This window comes from Macaca fascicularis, chromosome 19 (genome assembly GCF_037993035.2).
Source record: "Macaca fascicularis isolate 582-1 chromosome 19, T2T-MFA8v1.1".
Taxonomy (NCBI): domain Eukaryota; kingdom Metazoa; phylum Chordata; class Mammalia; order Primates; family Cercopithecidae; genus Macaca; species Macaca fascicularis.
The window spans coordinates 14453662-14475493 of NC_088393.1; the positions used below are offsets into that span (position 1 = coordinate 14453662).

The following is a 21832-nucleotide window of genomic DNA, read 5'->3' on the forward strand; positions in this document are numbered from 1 at the left end:
GGAGGCCCCCACCCCCAGACGCCCTAGGCCGCCTCCCCACTCCCCCTCAGCAGCCCCAGCGGGGACTTTCCGTCGCGGGGAAGGGGCGGGGACCCGGAGCGAAAGGTGCGGAGGCGGCTGCAGGGGTGGCTCGGCTTCCCGTTGCCGCCTCGGGCGCTGTACCCAGAGCTGGGAGCCGAGCAGCGCAGCCGCGCGGGCCCGGCAGGGCTGGGCCGGACTCGGGACGCGCGGGGGGCGCCATGCGGGGAGGCAGGGGCGCCCCTTTCTGGCCGTGGCCGCTGCCCAAGCTGGCGCTGCTGCCTCTGCTGTGGCTGCTTTTCCAGCGGACGCGTCCCCAGGGTGAGTGCTGGAGGGAGCTCGTGTCCCGGGTGCTAACGCTGCTCTCCCCGCGAAGGCGCCAATGCTCTAGGATAAGCCACGCGTTTGCGGAGCGAAAGGCAGAGGTGCAGGCGCCACTCGGCTCCCCCGGGGCAGGGACCCGGCGACACTGGGGAATGGGCGGCAGCAAGGTCGAACCGGAGCCCCGGGGCGGGGTGGGGGAGCTCTCCGGGTGGTTAACAGGATGTGGCGAGCACAGGGAAAGGGGGGGGTTGCACGGAACCTGGGGAGGCTTCCTGCTGCTCATTTCCCTAAGCCCCCCACCTTGCAATTGTCAGAAGTCCAAGTTCTGGGGTGCGCAGGCGGAAGTGGGGGATTCGACCCCCTTTCCTGAGACCCTCTGACTCCCTCTCCAGGCAGCGCCGGGCCACTGCAGTGCTACGGAGTTGGACCCTTGGGCGACTTGAACTGCTCGTGGGAGCCTCTTGGGGACCTGGGAGCCCCCTCCGAGTTACACTTTCAGAGCCAAAAGTAGTGAGTACAGGGAGGTGACGTGGGGAAACAAGCTTTGGAGGTGGCCGCTCAGGTCCCAGACTGCCATGGTTGAAAGGTTCTAGGAGTCAAGCCTGGCCAACATGGTGAAACCCTGTCTATACTAAAAATACAAAAAAAGTTACCCGGGGGCGGTGGCGCCCGCCTGTAGTCCCCGATACTCAGGAGGCTGAGGCATGAGAGTCGCTTGAACCGGGAGGCGGAGGTTGCAGTGATCTCAGATCTCACCACTGCACTCCAGCCTGGGGCACAGAGTGAGACTGTCTCAATTAAAAAAAAAAAAAGAAAAAAAAGAAAAAAGAAAAGTCTCAGGAGTCTGCCCCCCTCCCCCAATACTCCTCCACTCCGAAGCCCTTCAATTCTAGCTTCCCTCGTTTCTCTGCTGTGTCACCCTGAGCAAATCACTTTCCCTCTTTGAGGCTCCTTTACATTTCTCTGTTAAATAGCAATCATAGGACCAGGAGAGGTGGCTTGCACCTGTTATCCCAGCATTTTGGGAAGCTGAGGCGGGAGGATCGCTTGAGCCCAGGAGTTCAAGAGTTCAGAGTTTTAGAGAGCCCGTCTCTTTTTCTTTTCTTTTCTTTTTCTTTTTTCTTTTTTTTTTTTTTTTTTTTTTGAGACGGAGTCTCACTCTGTCGCCCAGGCTGGAGTGCAGTGGCGCGATCTCGGCTCACTGCAAGCTCCGCCTCCTGGGTTTACGCCATTCTCCTGCCTCAGCCTCCTGAGTAGCTGGGACTACAGGCGCCCGCCACCGCGCCCGGCTAATTTTTTGTATTTTTAGTAGAGACGGGGTTTCACCGTGGTCTCGATCTCCTGACCTTGTGATCCGCCCGTCTCGGCCTCCCAAAGTGCTGGGATTACAGGCGTGAGCCACCGCGCCCGGCCTTTTTTTTTTTTTTTTTTGAGATGGAGTCTCGCTCTGTCGCCCAGGCTGGAGTGCGGTGGCCGAATCTCAGCTCACTGCAAGCTCCGCCTCCCGGGTTTACGCCATTCTCCTGCCTCAGCCTCCCGAGTAGCTGGGACTACAGGCGCCCGCCACCTCGCCCGGCTAGTTTTTTGTATTTTTTAGTAGAGATGGGGTTTCACCGTGTTAGCCAGGATAGTCTCGATCTCCTGACCTCGTGATCCACCCGTCTCGGCCTCCCAAAGTGCTGGGATTACAGGCTTGAGCCACCGCGCCCGGCCTATATTTTTTTTTAGTAGAGACGGGGTTTCACCGTGTTAGCCAGGATAGTCTCGATCTCCTGACCTCGTGATCCGCCCGTCTTGGCCTCCCAAAGTGCTGGGACTACAGGCTTGAGCCACGCGCCCGGCCTTTTTTTTTTTTTTTTTTTTGAGATGGAGTTTCACTCTTGTTGCCCAGGCTGGAGTGCAATGGTGCGATCTTGGCTCACTGCAACCTTCACCTCCTGGGTTCAAGCGATTCTCCTACCTCAGCCTCCCAAATAGCTGGGATTACAGGCATGTGCCACCATGCCTGGCTCATTTTTGTATTTTTAGTAGGGGTGGGGGGAGTTTCACCATGTTGACCAGGCTGATCTTGAACTCCTGACCTCAGGTGATCCACCTGCCTCGGCCTCCCAAACTTCTGGGATTACAGGTGTGAGCCACCGCGCCTGGCCGAGAGCCCCTCTGTTAAAAAACATAAACTATAATATAAATAAAGAGAAATAGGCCAGGCGCTGTGGCTCACGCCTATAATCCCAGCACTTTGGGAGGCTGAGGTGGGCAGATTACTTGAGGTTAGGAGTTCAAGACCAGCTATAGTAATCCCAGCTACTCGGGAGGCTGAGGTGGGAGGATCACTTGAACCCAAGAGGCAGAGGTTGCAGTGAGCTAAGATTGTGCCACTGCACTCCAGCCTGGGTGACAGAATGAGACTCTGTCTCAAAAAAATTTTTTTAAATAAAAAATGGCCAGGCCGGGTGCGGTGGCTCACGCCTGTAATCCCGGCACTTTGGGAGGCTGAGGCGGGTGGATCCCGAGGTCAGGAGATCGAGACCATCCTGGCTAACACGGTGAAACCCCGTCTCTACTAAAAAATACAAAAAAAAAAAAAAAAAAAAAATCAGCCGGTTGTGGTGGCGATCGCCTGTAGTCCCAGCTACTAGGGAGGCCGAGGCAGGAGAATGGTGTGAACCCGGGAGGTAGAGCTTGCAGTGAGCCAAGATCACGCCACTCCACTCCAGCCTGGGCGAGAGAGGGAGACTCCGTCTTGGAAAAAAAAAAAATGGCTGGCGCCGTAGCTCACGCCTGTAATCCCAGCACTTTGGGAGGCCGCGGCAGGCAGATCACGAGGTCAGGAGTTCGAGACCAGCCTGACCAACATGGTGAAACCCCATCTCTACTAAAAATACAAAATTAGCCAGGTCTAGTGGTGCATGCCTGTACTCCCAGTCACTCAGGAGGCTGAGGCAGCAGAATTGCTTGAGCCCAGGAAGCAGAGGTTGCAGTGAGCCAAGATCGCACCACTGCACTCCAGCCTGGCAACAGAGTGAGACTCCGTCTCAAAAACATAAAAATAAAAATAAAAAATAAAAACGGAAATAATAATGGAATCTGCCTCTGAAGGTTGAGTCTGAGTGTTCAAAGAGTTAGGTGCTTGGCAAGGAGAAAGTTGCTTCATAATGTGAAGCTGTTCTTTATTGCTGTGTGACATCAGGCAAGTCGCTTAACCTCTCTGAGCATGTTAAAAGATTATTCAGTGTGGTGCTGGGGATGCTGCAGTGAAAGAGGTAGACAGAAAGCCCTGCCCACAGTCCAAGGAAGAGACCTGTGTTTCTTCATGATGAATCGTACCTGGAAACTCATAATTTCAAATTGGGCTAAGTGAGGGAAGAGGAAAAGGGCCAGTGAAAGATAAGAATGGGAGACAGAGGTCCTGGATTTTTTTTTTCTTTTTAATAATAATGATTAAAATACACACAACAGGCCCTGCACGGTGGCTCACGCCTGTAATCCCAGCACTTTGGGAGGCCGAGACAGGTGGATCACCTGAGGTCAGGAGCTGGAGACCAGACTGGCCAACATGGTGAAACCCCGTCTCTACTAAAAATACAAAAATCAGCCGGACTTGGTGGCACATGCCTGTACTCCCAGCTATTTGGGAGTCTGAGGCAGGAGAATCGCTGGAACTCGGGAGGCAGAGGTTGGAGTGAGCTGAGATCGCACCACTGTACTCCAGCCTGGGTGACAGAGCGAGACTCTGTCTAAAAAAAAAAAAAAAAAAATCACACAACATAAAACTTACGATATTTTTAAAATTTATTTTGGGAACAGTGTCTTACTCCTGTCACCCAGGCTGGGGCAGTCAGCTCACTGCAGCAACTTCCCAGGCTCAGGTGATCCTCCCACCTCAGCCTCCTAAGTAGCTGGGACTACAGGCATACACCACCATGCCCAGCTAATTTTTTAAATATATTTTTTAGTAGACACAGAGTTTTACCATGTTGCCCAGGCTGGTCTTGAACTCCTGAGCTCAAGAGATCCACCTCCCTCATCCTCCCAAAGTGCTGGGATTACAGGCGTGAGTCCCTGTGCCTGGCCAAAATCTACGATCCTAACCATCTTTAAGTGTCCAGTTCAGTGGCATTAAGTACATTCCCATGGTGCTTTCCTGGTTACCATTCACCTCCAGAAGGGGGCCTAGTTTTTTTTTTTTGAGATGGAGTTTCGCTCTTGTTGCCCAGGCTGGAGTGCAATGGCTTGATCTCTGCTTACTGCAACCTCCGCCTCCCGGGTTCCAGCAATTCTCCTGCCTCAGCCTCCCGAGTAGCTGGGATTACAAACATGTGCCACCACGCACGGCTAATTTTGTATTTTTAGTAGAGACGGGGTTTCTCCATGTTGATAAGGCTGGTGTTGAACTCCCCACTTCAGATGATCCACCCACCTGGGCCTCCCAAAGTGCTGGGATTACAGGCATGAGCCACTGAGCCCGGCGGGGGGCCTAGTTTTAATTGGTGCAGGGATTGGGGAGTCAGATAAGTTCCTTCTTTTCTATTTTTATTTTAGTTTTTTTGATTTATGTATTGATTTTATTTATTTTGGGAAGAGGTCTTGCTCTGTCACCCAGGATAGAGGGCAGTGGTGCGATCATAGCTCATTGCAACCTCAAACTCCTAGCTCGAGCCATTTTCCCTCCTCGGCCTCCCCAGTAATTGGAACACAGGAATGTGCCATTCATTTTAAAAATTTTTTTGTAGTGGTAGCTCACGTCTGTAATCCCAGCACTTTGGGAGGCTGAGGCGGGAGGATGGTTTGAGCCCAGGAGTTGGAGACCAGCCTGAGCAACATAGTGAGACCATCTCTATTAAAAAAAAAGAAAGAGGCCGGGCGCGGTGGCTCACGCCTGTAATCCCAGCACTTTGGGAGGCCGAGGCGGGCGGATCACAAGGTCAGGAGATCGAGACCACGGTGAAACCCCGTCTCTACTAAAAATACAAAAAATTAGCCGGGCGCGGTGGCGGGCGCCTGTAGTCCCAGCTACTCAGGAGGCTGAGGCAAGAGAATGGCATAAACCCAGGAGGCGGAGCTTGCAGTGAGCCGAGATCGCGCCACTGCACTCCAGCCTGGGCGACAGAGCGAGACTCCGTCTCAAAAAAAAAAAAAAAAAAAAAAAGAAAGAAAGAAAGAAAGAAACAAAGAATAAGAAGAAGAAGAAGAGGAAGAGAAGGGAAAAAAGTAAGAATAATTTTAAAAGTAAATAAATAAATAATTTATTTGGTAGAGACAGAGTCTTGCTCTGTTGCGTAAGCTAGTCTTGAACTCTTGGGCTCAAGCGATCCTCCCACCTTGCCCTCCCAAAATGCTGGAATTACAGGTGCCATTATGCCCAGCCTGTAATTTTGTATTCTTTGACCATGATTTTCTCTCCCAGCCTCTGTAGTCACCAGTTTACTCTGCCTCTAGGAGGAGTTCAAATGTTTTAGATTCCATGTATCAGTGAAAACATGTGGTGTTTGTCTTTCCGTGTCTTATTTCACGTAACATATTGTTCTCCATTTCCATCTACTCGCTCTGTCGCCCAGGCTGGAGTACAGTGGCGCGATCTCAGCTCACTGCAACCTCCGCCTCCACGGTCCAACCGATTCTCTTGCCTCAGCCTCCCAAGTAGCTGAGATTACAGGTGCGCATCTCCACATCTGGCTAATTTTTGTATTTTTATAGAGCTGAGTTTCACCATGTTGGCCAGGCTGATCTCAAACTCTTCATCTCAAGTGATCCACCCGCGCAGTGTATTTTCTTCTTTTTTTTTTTTTTTTTTTTTTTGAGACAGAGTCTCTCTCTGTCGCCCAGGCTGGAGTGCAGTGGCCGGATCTCAGCTCACTGCAAGCTCTGCCTCCCCGGTTCACGCCATTCTCCTGCCTCAGCCTCCCGAGTAGCTGGGACTACAGGCGCCCACCACCTCGCCGGGCTAGTTTTTTTTTTTTTTTGTATTTTTTAGTAGAGACGGGGTTTCACCATGTTAGCCAGGATGGTCTTGATCTCCTGACCTTGTGATCCGCCCGTCTCGGCCTCCCAAAGTGCTGGGATTACAGGCTTGAGCCACCGCACCCGGCCTTTTTTTTTTTTTTTTTTTTTTTTTTTTGAGACGGAGTCTCGCTCTGTAGCCCAGGCTGGAGTGCAGTGGCCGGATCTCAGCTCACTGCAGGCTCCGCCTCCCGGGTTCACGCCATTCTCCGGCCTCAGCCTCCCGAGTAGCTGGGACTACAGGCGCCCGCCACCTCACCCGGCTAGTTTTTTTGTATTTCTTAGTAGAGACGGGGTTTCACCGTGTTAGCCAGGATGGTCTCGATCTCCTGACCTCGTGATCCGCCCATCTTGGCCTCCCAAAGTGCTGGGATTACAGGCTTGAGCCACCAAGCCCGGCTTTTTTTTTCTTTTGAGACAAAGTCTCGCTCTGTCGCTCAGGCTGGAGTGCAATGGCCAATCTCAGCTCACTGCAACCTCCGCCTCCTGGGTTCAAGTGATTCTCCAGCTTTAGCCTCCTGAGTAACTGGGATTACAGGCGTGCACCATCAGGCCTGGCTAATTTTTGTATTTTTAGTAGAGATGGGGTTTCACCATGTTGGTCAGGCTGGTCTCAAACTCCTGACCCGAACTCTGCCCACCTCAGCCTCCCAAAATGCTGGGATTACAGGCGTGAACCACCGCGCCCAGCCCCACATATTCTTGATCCATACATCTGGTGATGGACACATTCCATATATTGGCTATTGTGAGTAGTGCTGCATTGGGAAGACAGATGTCCGTTGGACAAACTTATTTCATTTCCTTATTATTTTTATTTATTTATTTTTTTGAGACAGAGTCTGGCTCTGTTGCCCAGGCTGGAGTGCAGTGGCTCAATCTCGGCTCACTGCAACCTCCATTTCACGGGTTCAAGCGATTCTCCTGCCTCCCAAGTAGCTGGGACTACAGGCGTCGGCCACCACACATGGCTAATGTTTGTATTTTTAGTAGAGATGGGGTTTCACGATGTTGTCCAGGCTGGTCTCCAACTCCTGGCTTCACGTGATCCGCCTGCCTCGGCCTCCTGAAGTGCTGGGATTACCGGCGTGAGCCACCACACCTGGCCCCTCTTACTATTTGTCAAACACACCAGGCACAGTTTGGCCTCCAGGCCTTTGCACCCTGTGTCTCCTCTTCCTGGAATGCTGTTCTTCTAGCTACTGTATGGTTCTGTCCTCATCTCCTTCAGGCCTTTATTCAAATGTCTCCTCAGGCTGGGTGTGATGACCTGCCCCTGCCCCACCCCTCTCCCCCCACCTCACCGCCCTCCCCGTACCTGTAATCCCAACACTGGGAGGCCAAGGGGGGTGGTGGTGGGGATTGCTTGAGGCCAGGAGTTCCAGACCAGTCTGGCCAACAGACCGAGACCTCTCTCTCTCCCTTTTTTTTTTTTTTTTTTGAGACAGAGTCTCACTCTGTTGCCAGGCTGGAGTACAGTGGTGCGATCTTGGCTCACTGCAACCTCCGACTCCCTGGTTCAAGCGATTCTCCTGCCTCAGCCTCCCAAGTAGCTGGGATTACAGGCATGCGGCACCACGCCCAGCTAATTTTTGTATTTTTAGTAGAGGGGGTTTCACCGTTTTGGCCAGGATGGTCTCGATCTCTTGACCTCGTGATACACCTGCCTTGGCCTCCCAAAGTGCTGGGATCACAGGTGTGAGCCACCGCACCTGGCCTCTCTCTCTCTTTCTATATATATGGTGTTTTTGTTGCTGTTTTTGAGACAGGGTCTTACCCTGTCACCCAGGCTGGAGTGCAGTGGCATGATTCCAACTCAACCTACTGGGCTCAATCAATCCTCCCACCCCAGCCTCTCAAGTAGCTGGAACCACAGGTATGCGCCACCACCCCTGGCTAATTTTTAAAACATTTTTTGTAAAGATGCGGGGTCTCAGTATGTGATTGCTTGAGGCCGAGAGTTAGAGGAGACTAGCCTGGGCAACATAGCAAGACCCCATTTCTACAAAAAATTTAAAAATTAGCTGGGCACTGTGATGCACACCTGTTATCCCAGCTACTCTGGAGGCTGAGTCAGGAGGATTACTTGAGCCTAGGAGTTCAAGGTTGCAGTGATCTATGATCCCACCACTCCAGTGACAGAGTGAGATCGTGTCTCTAAAAAAAAAAAGAGAGGACAGGACTGGGCGTGGTGACTCATGCCTGTAATCCCAGCACTTTGGGAGGCCGAGACAGGCGGATCACCTGAGGTTGGAGTTCGAGACCAGCCTGACCAACATGGAGAAACCCTGTCTCTACTAAAAGTACAAAATTATCCGGGTGTGGTGGCACATGCCTGTAATTCCAGCCACTAGGGAGGCTGAGGCAGGAGAATCGCTTGAACCTGGGAGGCAGAGGTTGCAGTGAGCCAAGATCGCACCATTGCACTCCAGCCTGGGCAACAAGAGCAAAACTCCGTCTCAAAAAATAAAAAAAGAAAGAAAGAAAGAGAGAGAGAGAGAGAGAGAGGAGGGAGGGAGGGAGGGAGGGAAAGGGAAGGAAAGAAAGAAAAACAGAGAGAGAAAAGAGCAGTTACAACTGGGCATGGTGGCTCATGCCTGTAATCTTAGCACTTTGGGAGGCCGAGGTGTGTGTATCACTTGAGGTCAGGAGTTCGAGACCAGCCTAGCCAATATGTGAAACCACATCTCTACTAAAAATACAAGAAAATTAGCCAGGTGTGGTGGCACACGCCTGTAATTCTAGCTACTTGGGAGGATGAGGTGGCAGGATCACTTGAACCCAGGAGGAAGAGGTTGCAGTAAGCCAAGATCACATTACAGTCCAACTTAGGTGACTGTGTCAAAAAAAAAAAAAAAAAAAAGAGCAGTTACATTTATTACCCTCATTTTGTAGATGAGGAAACTAGCGCACAGAGACGTTAAGTTACTTACTCAAGGTCACACAGCTCTGAAGCAGCAGAGGTGGGATTTGAACCCAAACGGAGCAGGCTGCAGCCACTCTGTTGGCACAAGGGTGGTTATTAGTGGCCCTGGCTGTAGCCGAGTGTACATCTCACTCCCGCCTCTCTCCTCACAGCCGTTCCAACAAAACCCAGACTGTGGCAGTGGCAGCCGGGCAGAGCTGGGTGGCCATTCCTCGGGAACAGCTCACCATGTCTGACAAGCTCCTTGTCTGGGGCACTAAGGCAGGCCAGCCTCTCTGGACCCCCATCTTCGTGAACCTGGAAACCCAAAGTAATGTGGCGGGAGGGTGGGGCGCTCTATGCGGGGTGGGTGCTCTTGGAGGGCATGGCTCGCTACACCCTGGTTTTCTCTTCCCCAGTGAAGCCAAATGCCCCCCAGCTGGGCCCTGACGTGGACGTTTCCGAGGATGAGCCCCTGGAGGCCATTGTCCATTGGGCCCCACCTACGTGGCCGTCTCATAAAGTTCTGATCTGCCAGTTCCACTACCGAAGATGTCAGGAGGCGGCCTGGACCCTGGTGAGTGCTGGGGTCCTTTTCTCCCCACGCTATCCTGGGCAGGGACTGAGGCAACATCCCCTAATCTGAAACCCAGCCAAGGACTCATTCTGTGCCTGTCCCTGAGCCTGTCTGCATCCCACACAAAATGCCTGCACGTGCCTCTTGTTCAGTTACAAATTCTCCTCCCATGGCCGGGCGTGGCGGTTCACGCCTATAATCCCAGCACTCTGGGAGGCCAAAGGGGACAGATCACTTGAGGTCAAGAGTTCGAGACCAGCCTGGCCAACATGGCGAAATCCCATCTCCACTAAAAATACAAAAATTAGCCAGGCATGGTGGTAGGTGCCTGTAATCCCAGGTACTGAAGGCTGAAGCAGGATTCACTGGAACCTGAGAGGCGGAAGTTGTAGTGAGCCGAGACTGGGCCACTGCACTCCAGCCTGAGCGACAGAGCAAGACTCAGTCTCAAAAAAAATTTTTTTTTCTCCTGCCAAAATAATCTATCACCCCGTCATGGTGGCTAATTCCTAAAATCCCAGCACCTTGGGAGGCTGAGGCAGGAGGATCACTTGAGGCCAAGAGTTCAAGACCAGCCTGGGCAACTTAGGGAGACCTCATCTCTACGAAAAAGGTGAAACAATTATGAGGGCATGGTGGCTCATGCCTGGAGTCTCAGCTACTCAGGAGGCTGAGGCAGGAGTCTCAAACTACTCAAGAGTTTGAGAACAGCCTGGGCAGGATAGCAAGATTTGTCTCTAAGAAGTTAAAAAATAATCCGGCTAGGTGCGGTGGCTCACACCTGTAATCCCAGCACTGTGGGAGGCCAAGGAGTGTGGATCACCTGAGGTCAGGAGTTCGGGACCAGCCTGGCCAACATGGTGAAACCCCATCTCTACTAAAAGTACAAAAAAGTAGCTGGGCGTGGTGATGGGTACCTGTAGTCCCAGCTACTTGAGAGGCTAAGGCAGGAGAATCGCTTGAACCTGGGAGGTGGAGGATACAGTGAGCTGAGATCGTGCCACTGCACTCCAGTCTGGGCAACAGAGCAAGACTCTGTCTCAAAAAAAGAAAAAAAAAGAGTTGAGAGTTGTGATTATTCATGCAATTCAGAGCAACATGAGATGCAGAATTTTTTTTTTTGTTTTGAGACAGAGTCTTGCTGTGTTGCCCAGGCTGGAGTGCAGTGGCCAGATCTCAGCTCACTGCAAACTCCGCCTCCCGGGTAGCTGGGACTACAGGTGCCCGCCACCTCGCCCGGCTAGTGTTTTGTATTTTTTTTTAGTAGAGACGGGGTTTCAGCGGGTTAGCCAGGATGGTCTCGATCTCCTGACCTCGTGATCCGCCTGTCTCGGCCTCCCAAAGTGCTGGGATTACAGGCTTGAGCCACCGCGCCCGGCCAGAATTTTTTTTTTTTTTTTGAGACGGAGTTTTGCTCTTATTGCCCGGGCTGGAGTGCAATGGCAGGATCTTGGCTCACTGTAACCTCTGCCATCTGGGTTCAAGCGATTCTCCTGCCTCAGCCTCCCGAGTAGCTGGGATTACAAGCATGCGCCATCATGCCTGGCTAATTTTGTGTTTTTAGTAGAGACGGGGTTTCTCCATGTTGGTCAGGCTGGTCTTGAACTCCTGACCTCAAGTGATCAGCCTGCCTGGGCCTCCCAAAGTCCTGGGATTACAGGCGTGAGCAACCGTACCCAGTCCCTTTTTTTTTTTTTTTGAGACGGAGTCTCGCTCTGTTGCCCAGACTGGAGTGCAGTGGCACCATTTCAACTCACTGCAACCTCCACCTCCCAGGTTCAAGCGATTCTCCCACCTCAGCCCCCCAAGTAGGTGGGATTACAGGCATGTGCCACTATGCCCAGTTAAGTTTTTTTTTGGTAGAGAGGGGGTTTTGCTGTGTTGGCCAGGCTGGTCTCAAACTCCTGACCTCAGGTGAGCCACCTGCCTCCACCTCCCAAAGTGTTGGGATTACAGGCATGAGCCACCTCACCCGGCTGAGAGGCAGACTTTGGAATCTGACTACCTCAGTGCTCAGCTCCAGCACACCAGCTCTGTGACCTTGGGCTAGTCACTTTCCCTCTCTGGGCCTCAGTTCCCTCACCTATAAAATGAGATAATAATAGAAGTTACCACTTCCTGCTATACCTAACACACAGAGTGACCACCTTTTCTCTGTCTGCTCAGGACTGTGCCAATTTTTCTGACAGGCCCATGTTCTGGAAACCCCCTTGGTCCTGGGCAAATACAAACAGTTGCTCGCTGTGCTGATAGATAAGTTCAAGTACCAGCTAGGCGCAGTGGCTCTAATCCCAGCACTTTGGGAGGCCGAGGTGGGCAGATCACCTGAGATCAGGAATTCAAGACCAGCCTGGCCAAGATGGTGAAACCCTGTCTCTACTAAAAATACAAAAGTTGGCTGGGCACGGTGGCTCACACCTGTCATCCCAGCACTTTGGGAGGCCGAGGCGGGCGGATCATGAGGTCAGGAGATCGAGACCATCCTGGCTAACACGGTGAAACCCCGTCTCTACTAAAAATACAAAAAATTAGTGGGGTGTGGTGGCGGGTGCCTATAGTCCCAGCTACTCGGGAGGCTGAGGCAGGAGAATGGCGTGAACCCGGGAGGTGGAGCTTGCAATGAGCTGAGACTGCGCCACTGCACTCTAGCCTGGGCAACAGAGCGAGACTCTGTCTCAAAAAAAAAAAAAAAAGACTCCGTCTCAACAAACATAAAAAAGCCAGGTGTGGTGACAGGTGCCTGTAATCCCAGGTACTCAGGAGGCTGAGGCAGGAGAATCACTTGAACCCAGGAGGGAGAGGTTGCAGTGAGCCAAGATCGCACCACTGCACTCTAGCCTGGGCCACAGAATGAGACTGTCTCAAAATGAAAAACAAAGTCCAAAAAAAAAAAACAAAAAAAACCCGATAAGTTCAAATACCCTTGACTCAGGCCCTGGGCCCATCACGCTCACCTGTCTCTTCCCCAGCTGGAACTGGAGCTGAAGACCATACCCCTGGCCCCTGTTGAGATCCAAGATTTGGAGCTAGCCACTGGCTACCAAGTGTATGGCCGCTGCCGAATGGAGAAGGAAGAGGATTTGTGGGGCGAGTGGAGCCCCATTTTGTCCTTCCAGACACCGCCTGCTGGTGAGGATATCTGGGCTTGCCCTCAATCTACGCCCTTCCCACCCACGGAGTCTGTCAAATCATGTCCCACTCATTTATTCCCCCGTTTCCTCATCCTTGCCAGCTCCAAAAGATATGTGGGTATCAGGGAACCTCTGTGGGACACCTAGAGGAGAGGAACCCTTGCTTCTGTGGAAGGTGAGCTTCAGGGACCAGTTACATTTCTCTGCATGTGTCAGGAATCCCCTAAATAACAATGACATAAGACCGGATGCAGTGGCTCACGCTTGTAATCCCAGCACTGTGGGAGGCCGAGGAGGGTGGATCACTTGAGGTCAGGAGTTGGAGACCAGCCTGGCCAACATGGTGAAACCCCATCTCTACTAAAAATACAAAAATTAGCTGGGAGCGGTGGCAGGCACCTGTAATCCCAGCTACTTAGGAGGCTGAGACGGGAGAATCGCTTGAACCCAGGAGGTGGAGGTTGCAGTGAGCCGAGATCACGCCACTGCACTCCAGCCTGGGCAACAAGAGTGAAACTCCGTCTCCAAAACAAAAAACAAAACAACAACAACAACAAAACACCAATGACATAAACAAGACAGAGTTTCCCATACTGCCCCCTTGAGGTTGCTTCGAAGATTCAAGGATGCGTTGCTAGAATGGTCAGTATAGGGTGGGGCATGGAGCAAGTCTCCACCAATGTCAGCTGCTTCAGAGAGGTCTGAGCCATGAGGATGGGTGCAGATATTCCGGGCGGAGGCAGCAGATGCAAAAACCTGACAGCGAGACTGGAGCTCAGCCCCAGAAAATATAACACAGTGTGCTAAGAGTTTATTTATTCATTTACTTATTTTGAGATGAAGTCTCGCTCTGTCGCCCAGGCTGGAGTGCAGCGGTGTGATCTCATCTCAGCTCACTGCAACCTCCGCCTCCCAGGTTCAGGCCATTCTCTGCCTCAGCCTCCAGAGTAGCTGGGATTACAGGCACCTGCCACCACGCCCGGCTAATTTTTGTATTTTCACTAGAGTTGGGGGTTTCACCATCTTGGCCAGGATCGTCTTGAACTCCTGACCTCGTGATCCACCTTCCTGGGCCTCCCAAAGTGCCAACATGGTGAAACCCCATCTCTACTAAAAATACAAAAATTAGCTGGGTGTGATGGCAGGTGCCTGTAATCCCAGCTACTCAGGAGGCTGAGGCAGGGACATCACTTGAACCCGGGAGGTGGAGGTTGCAGTGAGCTGAGATCGCGCCACTTCACTCTAGTCTGGGTAACAGAACGAGACTCAGTCTCAAAAAACAAAACAAAACAAGAAAAAGCTTCACTGACCAGTGGTTTATCAGGTGACCTCAGGGAGACACATACATGTGCCTAATTAATGGGAGATATTAACCCTTTTTTTCCCTTCATCCCTCAGGCCCCAGGGCCCTGTGTGCAGGTGAGCTACAAAGTCTGGTTCTGGGTTGGAGGTCGTGAGCTGAGTCCGGAAGGAGTTACCTGCTGCGGCTCCCTTATTCCCAGCGGGGCAGAGTGGGCCAGAGTGTCCGCTATCAACGCCACAAGCTGGGAGCCTCTCACCAACCTCTCTTTGGTCTGCTTGGGTGAGAGACTGTGACCTTCCTCAGCTCGGCGCCCTGGAGGGGTGGGAGGTGGCTTCCTGAGTGGCCAGCTGAGACTTCTCTCCACCCTCCAGATTCAGCCTCTGCCCCCCATAGCGTGGCGGTCAGCAGCATCGCTGGGAGCACGGAGCTACTGGTGACCTGGCGACCGGGGCCTAGGGAGCCACGGGAGCATGTAGTGGACTGGACTCGAGATGGGGACCCCCTGGAGAAACTCAACTGGGTCCGGCTTCCCCCTGGGAACTTCAGTGCTCTGTTACCAGGTGAGGCCCTGGGACACCTGGGTTTCCATCCCAGCTGTTAAAACAGAGCAGACAGATGGGTGGACTTGTAAGAGGGAGTGCTATGATTAAAGCAGCATGATGGCCGGGCTTGGTGGCTCACGCCTGTAATCCCAGCACTTTGGGAGGCTGAAAGGGGCGGATCACCTGAGGTCAGGAGTTCGAGACCAGCCTGGCCAACGTAGTGAAACCCTGTCTCTACTAAAAATACAAAAATTAGTGGGGCGTGGCGGCTCACACCTGTAGTTCCAGCTACTCGGGAGGCTGAGGCAGGAGAATCGCTTGAACCTGGGAGGTGGAGTTGCAGTGAGCCAAGATTGCGCCATTGCACTCTAGCCTGGGTGACAGAGTGAGACTCAGTCTCAAAAAAATAAATAAATAAATAAACAACAAAGTAGCGTGAATTCACGCAAGACTTTTTTTTTTTTTTTTTTTTTTTTTTTTTTTTTTTTTTTATTTTTGGAGGCAAGATCCCACTCTGTGGCCCAGGCTAGAGTGCAATGGCGCCATCTCAGCTCACTGCAACCTCCATCTTCTGGGTTCAAGCGGTTGTCGTGACTCAGCTTCCTGAGTAGCTGGGACTACAGGAGTGTGCCACCACACCCGGTTAATTTTTTTTTTTTTTTTTTAGTAGAGACGGGGTTTCACCATGTTGGTGTGGCTGGTCTCCAACTCCTGACCTCAAGTGATCTGCCTGCCTTTGCCTCCCAAAGTGCTCGGATTACAGGCGTGAGCCACTGTGCCCAGCCTAACTTTTCTTTTTTTCTTTTTTTTTTTTTTTCTTTTTTTGAGATGGAGGCTGGCTCTGTCACCCAGGCTGGAGTGCAGTGGCACGATCTCAGCTCACTGCAGCCTTCACCTCCTGGGTTCAAGCGATTCTCGTGCCTCAGCCTCCAGGGAGTAACCGGGATCACAGGCGCCTACCGACATGCCCAGCTAATTTTTTTTATTTTTAGTAGAGACGGGGTTTCACCATGGTTGGCCAAGATGGTATCAAACTCCTGACCTCAAGAGATCCACCCACCTCAGCCTCCCAAAATGATGGGATGACAGGGGTGAGCCACCACACCTGGCCTTTTTGTTGTTGTTGTTGAGACGGAGTCTCGCTCTGTCGCCCAGGCTGGAGTGCAGTGGCGTGATCTTGGCTCACTGCAAGCTCTGCCTCCCGAGTTCATGCCATTCTCCTGCCTCAGCCTCCCCAGTAGCTGGGACTACAGGTGCCTGCTACTACACCTGGCTAATTTTTTTTTTTTGTATTTTTGTATTTTTAGTAGAAATGGAGTTTCACTGTGTTAGCCAAGATGGTCTTGATCTCTTGACCTCGTGATCTGCCCTCCTTAGCCTCCCAGAGTGCTGGGATTTCAGGCGTGAGCCACCACACCTGGCATCTCTTTTTTTTTTTTTTAAGAGATGAGTCTCACTCTGTCAGCCAGGCTGGACTGCAGTGGCGTGATCTCAGCTCACTGCAGCGTCAACCTCCATGGCTCAAGCATTCCTCCCACCTCAGCGTCCTGAGGAGCTGGGATTACAGGCACACGCCACCAAGCCCAGATAGTTTTTGTATTTTTTGTAGAGGTGGGGTTTCTCCATGTTGCCCAGGCTGTTCTTGAACTCCTGAGCTCAGGCAATCCCCCTGTCTTGGCCTCCCAAAGTGCTGGGGTGACAGGCATGAGCCACCATACCTGGCAAGAAATCTTTATTAATTAGTTACTTAATTAAAGGACTTGGAAGAACTGCAAAGATGTTGGGTGAGAAATTTAGGACACAGTCCCAAGACCCACAAGGATATATGAACCAAAGAAGCAAAGGCACAATTATGGAAAATTCCCAGTTGAGGAAGGCTATGTGGATGTGATAGGGTTTAGAGGAGGGACTGCAGCAGCCTCAGTTACCACGGTAGGTGCTGTCAGTTGCCTGCTCATATCTGTTTGACCACGTCAGAGCCCTTAGGCCTCTCTCCCAGCTGCCCACACTTAAGTTTCCTGGCCTGAGGGCTTTTTCTGGTCACTGAGGCATTTTGCCTGAAGCAAGATGGAAATATTGAGGAGTTAAGAGCCCTCAGGAGCAGCCCTCAGCCATGACTAATGAGGCTTGGTGGATTAATACCCCAGCTCCCTCCTGAGCTGGGCTGACTCTGTGATGTCTGCTCTCTGCTGCCCCCAAGAGGTCCCCCATGGGACTGCGTCTCAGTTGTCCACAGTGAGAACTTGTTCCTTCCCCATTTCACTCCCCTGCTGCCCTATTGGGGTTTTCTGGGATTACCTCCTAGATAAATGACTTACACTCAGATCCTTATCTCAGGGTGTCCTTCTGGGGAACCCAATGAAGACACCTAGCAAGTAGGAAATGGGCATGGGAAGGAGAGCCAATTCTTTTTTTTTTTTTTTTTTTTGAGGCAGAGTCTGGCTCTCTTGCCCAGGCTGGAGTGCAGTGGCCGGATCTCAGCTCACTGCAAGCTCCGCCTCCTGGGTTCACGCCATTCTCCTGCCTCAGCCTCCCGAGTAGCTGGGACTACAGGCGCCCGCCACCTCGCCCAGCTAGTGTTTTGTATTTTTTAGTAGAGACGGGGTTTCACCGTGTTAGCCAGGATGGTCTCGATCTCCTGACCTCGTGATCTGCCCGTCTCGGCCTCCCAAAGTGCTGGGATTACAGGCTTGAGCCACCGCGCCCGGCCAGGAGAGCCAATTCTAACTGGTCTTTGTTCCTTTGTCACTCAGGGAATTTCACAGTCGGCGTCCCCTATCGAATCACTGTGACCGCAGTTTCTGCTTCGGGTTTGGCCCCTGCACCCTCCATCTGGGGGTTCAGAGAGGAACTAGGTAAGAGGTGGGGCTGGAGGATGGGGGGGCTCCTGTAACCCAGGCCGACCTTGACCTACTGCCTTCCTCCCCAGCACCCCTAGTGGGGCCAACGCTTTGGCGACTCCAAGATGCCCCTCCAGGGACCCCCGCCATAGCGTGGGGAGAGGTCCCAAGGCACCAGCTTCGAGGACACCTCACCCACTACACCTTGTGTGCCCAGGGTGGAACCAGCCCCTCCGTCTGCATGAATGGTGAGCTTCTCTGCCTGCCAACCTATCCTCCCAGCCCCCACAAGACCCACCCATCAGTCAACCCCACCCCTTGTCCCCACGTGGGCCTCTTTGGCCCAGGGACCATACATAGTGTCCTCAATTCCCTCTTGGCTATCAATGTAATGAACTTTCATTCAGCCATTAAAAATGAGGATGCCAATCTATATTTATCGACATTGAAAGATGCCTATCATATTTTATTAGTGAAAAAGATAAAAGGATGTCAAAATTCTGTGGTACGGTTCCTTTTTTTTTTTTTTTTTTTTGAGACGGAGTCTTGCTTTGTCACCCAGGCTGGAGTGCAATGGTGCAATCTTGGCTCGCTGCAACCTCCTCCTCCCAGATTCAAGTGATTCTCCTGCCTCAGCCTCCTAAGTTACTGAAATTACAGGCACATACCACCATGCCCAGCTAATTTTTGTGTTTTTAGTAGAGACGGGGTTTTGCCATGTTGGTCAGGCTGGTCTTGAACCCCTGACCTCATGATCCACCTGCCTCGGCCTCCCAAAGTGCGGGGACTATAGGCTTGAGTCACCGTGCCTGGCCTATATGTAATTTTAAATATATATATAGAAGGTCTGGCATGGTGGATCACACCTGTAATCCCCACACTTTGGGAGGCAAAGGCAGGCAGATCACTTGAGGTCAGGAGTTTGAGACCAGCCTGGCCAACATGGTGAAACCTCATCTCTACTAAAAATACAAAATTAGCCAGGCCTGGTGGCGCAGCCTGTAGTCCAGCTACTCAGGAGGCTGAGGCACTAGAATTGCTTGAACCCAGGGGGTGGAGATTGCAGTGAGCCGAGATTGTGCAAAGAAAAACTAAATAATATCTAAGCAGTGTATAAGATGGTGATAACTGCCGAGTAGAGAATGAAGCCAGGGGCTGGGCACGGTGGCTCACACCTATAATCCCAGCACTTTGGGAGGCCGAGGCAGGCAGATCACCTGAGATCAGGAGTTTGAGACCAGCCTGACCAATATGGTGAAACCCGGTCTCTACTAAAAATATGAAAATTAGCCAGATGTGGTGGCAGGCACCTGTAGTCCCAGCTACTCAGGAGGCTGAGACAGCAGAATTGCTTGAACCTAGGAGGCGGAGGTTGCAGTGAACTGAGATCGCACCACTGCAGTCTATCCTGGGCAACAGAGTGTTACAGAGCGAGACTCCATCTCAAAAAAAAAAAGAATCAAGGAAGGTGGGTGGTGAAGGGGGTGCAATTTCAAATAGAGCGGGGTCAAGGAAAGTCCCATGGAAGAAGTGACCTTTGAGCAAAGACCTAAAAGAGATGAGGAAGGAGCCATGCTGATATCTGGGAGAAAGTGTTGCAGACAGCAGGAAGAGCACATGCAAAGGCCCTGTGGTAGGCTTGACCACCTCCCCAACTTCTTTGGTTGTGTTCTCCAGTGAGTGGCAACACACAGAGTGTCACCCTGCCTGACCTTCCTTGGGGTCCCTGTGAGCTGTGGGTGACAGCATCTACCATCGCTGGACAGGGCCCTCCTGGTCCCATCCTCCGGCTTCATCTACCAGGTAGGGGGATTGGGATGGGATTGCCACAGGGAGGGGATGCGCTCTAGGTAGCGTCTGGAGTCATTACTTGGAAGCTGGTGCAGTGGCTCACCCCTGTAATCCTAACACTCTGGGAGGCTGAGGCAGGAGAATTACTTGAGCCCAGGAGTTCGACACCAGCCTGGGCAACATAGTGAGACCCCATCTCTACAAAAAATAAAACAATTAGCTGGATGTGGTAGCATGCGCCTATGGTCCCAGCTCCTGGAGAGGCTGAGGCTGGAGGATCGCTTGAGCCCAGGAGTTGGAGGCTGCAGTACGCTGATTACACCACTGCACTCCAGCCTGGGCAACAGAGCAAGACCCTGTCTTTAAAAAATTAAGAATTGCCAGGCGCAGTGGCTCACACCTGTAATCTCAGCACTTTTGGGAGGCCAAGGTGGGTAGATCAGTTGAGGTCAGGAGTTTGAGACCAGCCTGACCAATGTGGTGAAACTCCGTCTCTACTAAAAATACAAAAATTATCCGGGCGTGGTGGCGCGCGGCTGTAATCCCAGCTACTTGGGAGATTGAGATAGGAGAATTACTTGAACCCAGGAGGCAGAGGTTGCAGTGAGCTGAGATTGCACCACTGCACTCCAGCCTGGGCGACAGGGCAAGACTCCGTCTCAAAAATAAAAATAAAAAATAAAATAAAATAAAAATTAAGAATGATCTCTTCCCTACCCTACTAGATAACACCCTGAGGTGGAAAGTCCTGCCGGGCATCCTGTTCTTGTGGGGCTTGTTCCTGATGGGGTGTGGTCTGAGCCTGGCCACCTCTGGAAGGTGAGGCTGTCAGATACATGCATCTCTGCCCATGTGGGGAAGGCGGCTGGGCATTTCGCTGAGCTTCCAGGGGGCTTGAAGGGTGGCCTTGGGGCTCAGTCACATTCATGAACCCTGCATCCTGGGCTGGGGCATCTGGCCATCTGGATCCGCTGCCCTGACTCCTCCTGGCTTGCCAGGTGCTACCACCTATGGCACAAGGTGCTGCCCCGCTGGGTCTGGGAGAAGGTTCCTGATCCTGCCAACAGCAGTTCAGGCCAGCCCCACATGGAGGTGAGTCAAAGGGCCGGCCAGTCGGAGCCCTCTGGGGCAGTGGGGAGAGGGTGAGGGGTAGGTGGGGGAGGCTGGGGCAGGATTACAAGCTCCTCATCTCTTCCCAGCAAGTGCCTGAGGCCCAGCCCCTTGCGGACTTGCCCATCCTGGAAGTGGAGGAGATGGAGCCCCTGCCGGTTATGGAGTCCTCCCAGCCCCCCCAGGTCACAGCCCCACTTGACTCTGGGTATGAGAAGCACTTCCTGCCCACACCTGAGGAGCTGGGCCTTCTGGGCACCCTCAGGCCGCAGGTTCTGGCCTGAACCACACCTCTGGCTGGAGACTGCCAGCCAGGCCAGAGGGATGCTCATGCAGGTTGCACTCCAGTCCTGGATTAGCCCTCTTGATGGATGAAGACACTGAGGGCTCAGAGAGTCTGAGTCACTTACCTGAGGACTCCCAGCCAGGCAAAGGTGGGATTGAAGGACCCCTATAGAGAAGGGCTTGGCCTCCATGGGGAAGGCATGGATGGAAGATGGAGCAAAGGAAAATACATGAAATTGGCTGCCTGCCAAAATCTGTTCCGCTATAACAGAATTGCATTCGGACCCCAGCACAGTGGTTCACACCTATAATCCCAGCACTTTGGCAGGCCAAGGTGGAAGGATCACTTAAGGCCGGGAGTTTGAGACCAGCCTGGGCAACAGAGCAAGACCCCTTACTACAAAAATGAAACATCAAAAACAAAAACAATCAGCTGGGCATGATGGCACACATCTGTAGTCCCAGCTACTTGGGAGGCTGAGGCAGGAGGATTGGTTGAGCCCAGGAGTTCGAAGCTGCAGGGAGCTCTGATTATACCACTGCACTCCAGGCTGGGAGACAGAATGAGACCTTATCTTAAAAATAAATAAATAAAAAGCAAAAAGAAAAAAAGTACTGCATTTGGGCATCATCTCAGCTCCCTTGCAGCCAGGTGCAGCATGGACTGAGTTCTTGGCAACAGAACGTGGTCAGAAGTGACGTGGCAACACAGGGTCTGGGTGGGGGCTCCCCCACACACTTTCCTTGCCTATGAGCTGGAACATAACACATGCCTATGATCCAGCTTTGGCCATACGCAAGGGGAAGGTGGAGCAAGAAATGAAAAGGAACCTGAATCCCTGAATGACTGCATGGATCAGAACCACTGAGAAAAATAAACTTTTATATTTTTATAGCTACTGTCGCTTTGAGGTCTTTTTGTTACAGCAGCTCAATCTATACTCCTACTGATTATCATCTTTGACTGTAGCAGGGTTAAGCCTCAAATTTCCCACCAAGAGATGAT

At 52.2% G+C, this 21832-nt stretch overlaps 1 protein-coding gene across 2 annotated transcripts; it reads left to right on the plus strand.

Moving 5' to 3' along the window:
• Positions 1-164: 164 nt before the first annotated feature.
• Positions 165-21726, plus strand: IL27RA (interleukin 27 receptor subunit alpha). Of its 2 annotated transcripts, XM_074026128.1 has the most exons (15): positions 165-339; positions 735-852; positions 5901-5998; positions 9421-9578; positions 9667-9824; positions 12794-12953; positions 13057-13130; positions 14354-14537; positions 14630-14818; positions 17554-17655; positions 17730-17888; positions 19318-19443; positions 20157-20250; positions 20430-20523; positions 20631-21726. In XM_074026128.1, exons 4-15 carry the CDS (start codon positions 9497-9499, stop codon positions 20823-20825), a joined length of 1617 nt encoding a protein of 538 aa, XP_073882229.1. In that variant the 5' UTR covers positions 165-339; positions 735-852; positions 5901-5998; positions 9421-9496; the 3' UTR covers positions 20826-21726. The 2 variants fall into 2 exon arrangements, with proteins under 2 accessions (XP_073882229.1, XP_005588282.3); XM_005588225.5 differs by lacking the exon at positions 5901-5998.
• The last annotated feature ends 106 nt before the right edge of the window (positions 21727-21832 follow it).

Bases quoted from the DNA above. Each gene is read 5' to 3' on its own strand.
- IL27RA (XM_005588225.5), top strand. From the start codon at position 240: ATGCGGGGAGGCAGGGGCGCCCCTTTCTGGCCGTGGCCGCTGCCCAAG. The intron at 853-9,420 runs GTGAGTACAGGG...CTCTCCTCACAG, and splicing joins CACTTTCAGAGCCAAAAGTA to CCGTTCCAACAAAACCCAGA. The intron at 20,524-20,630 runs GTGAGTCAAAGG...ATCTCTTCCCAG, and splicing joins CAGGCCAGCCCCACATGGAG to CAAGTGCCTGAGGCCCAGCC.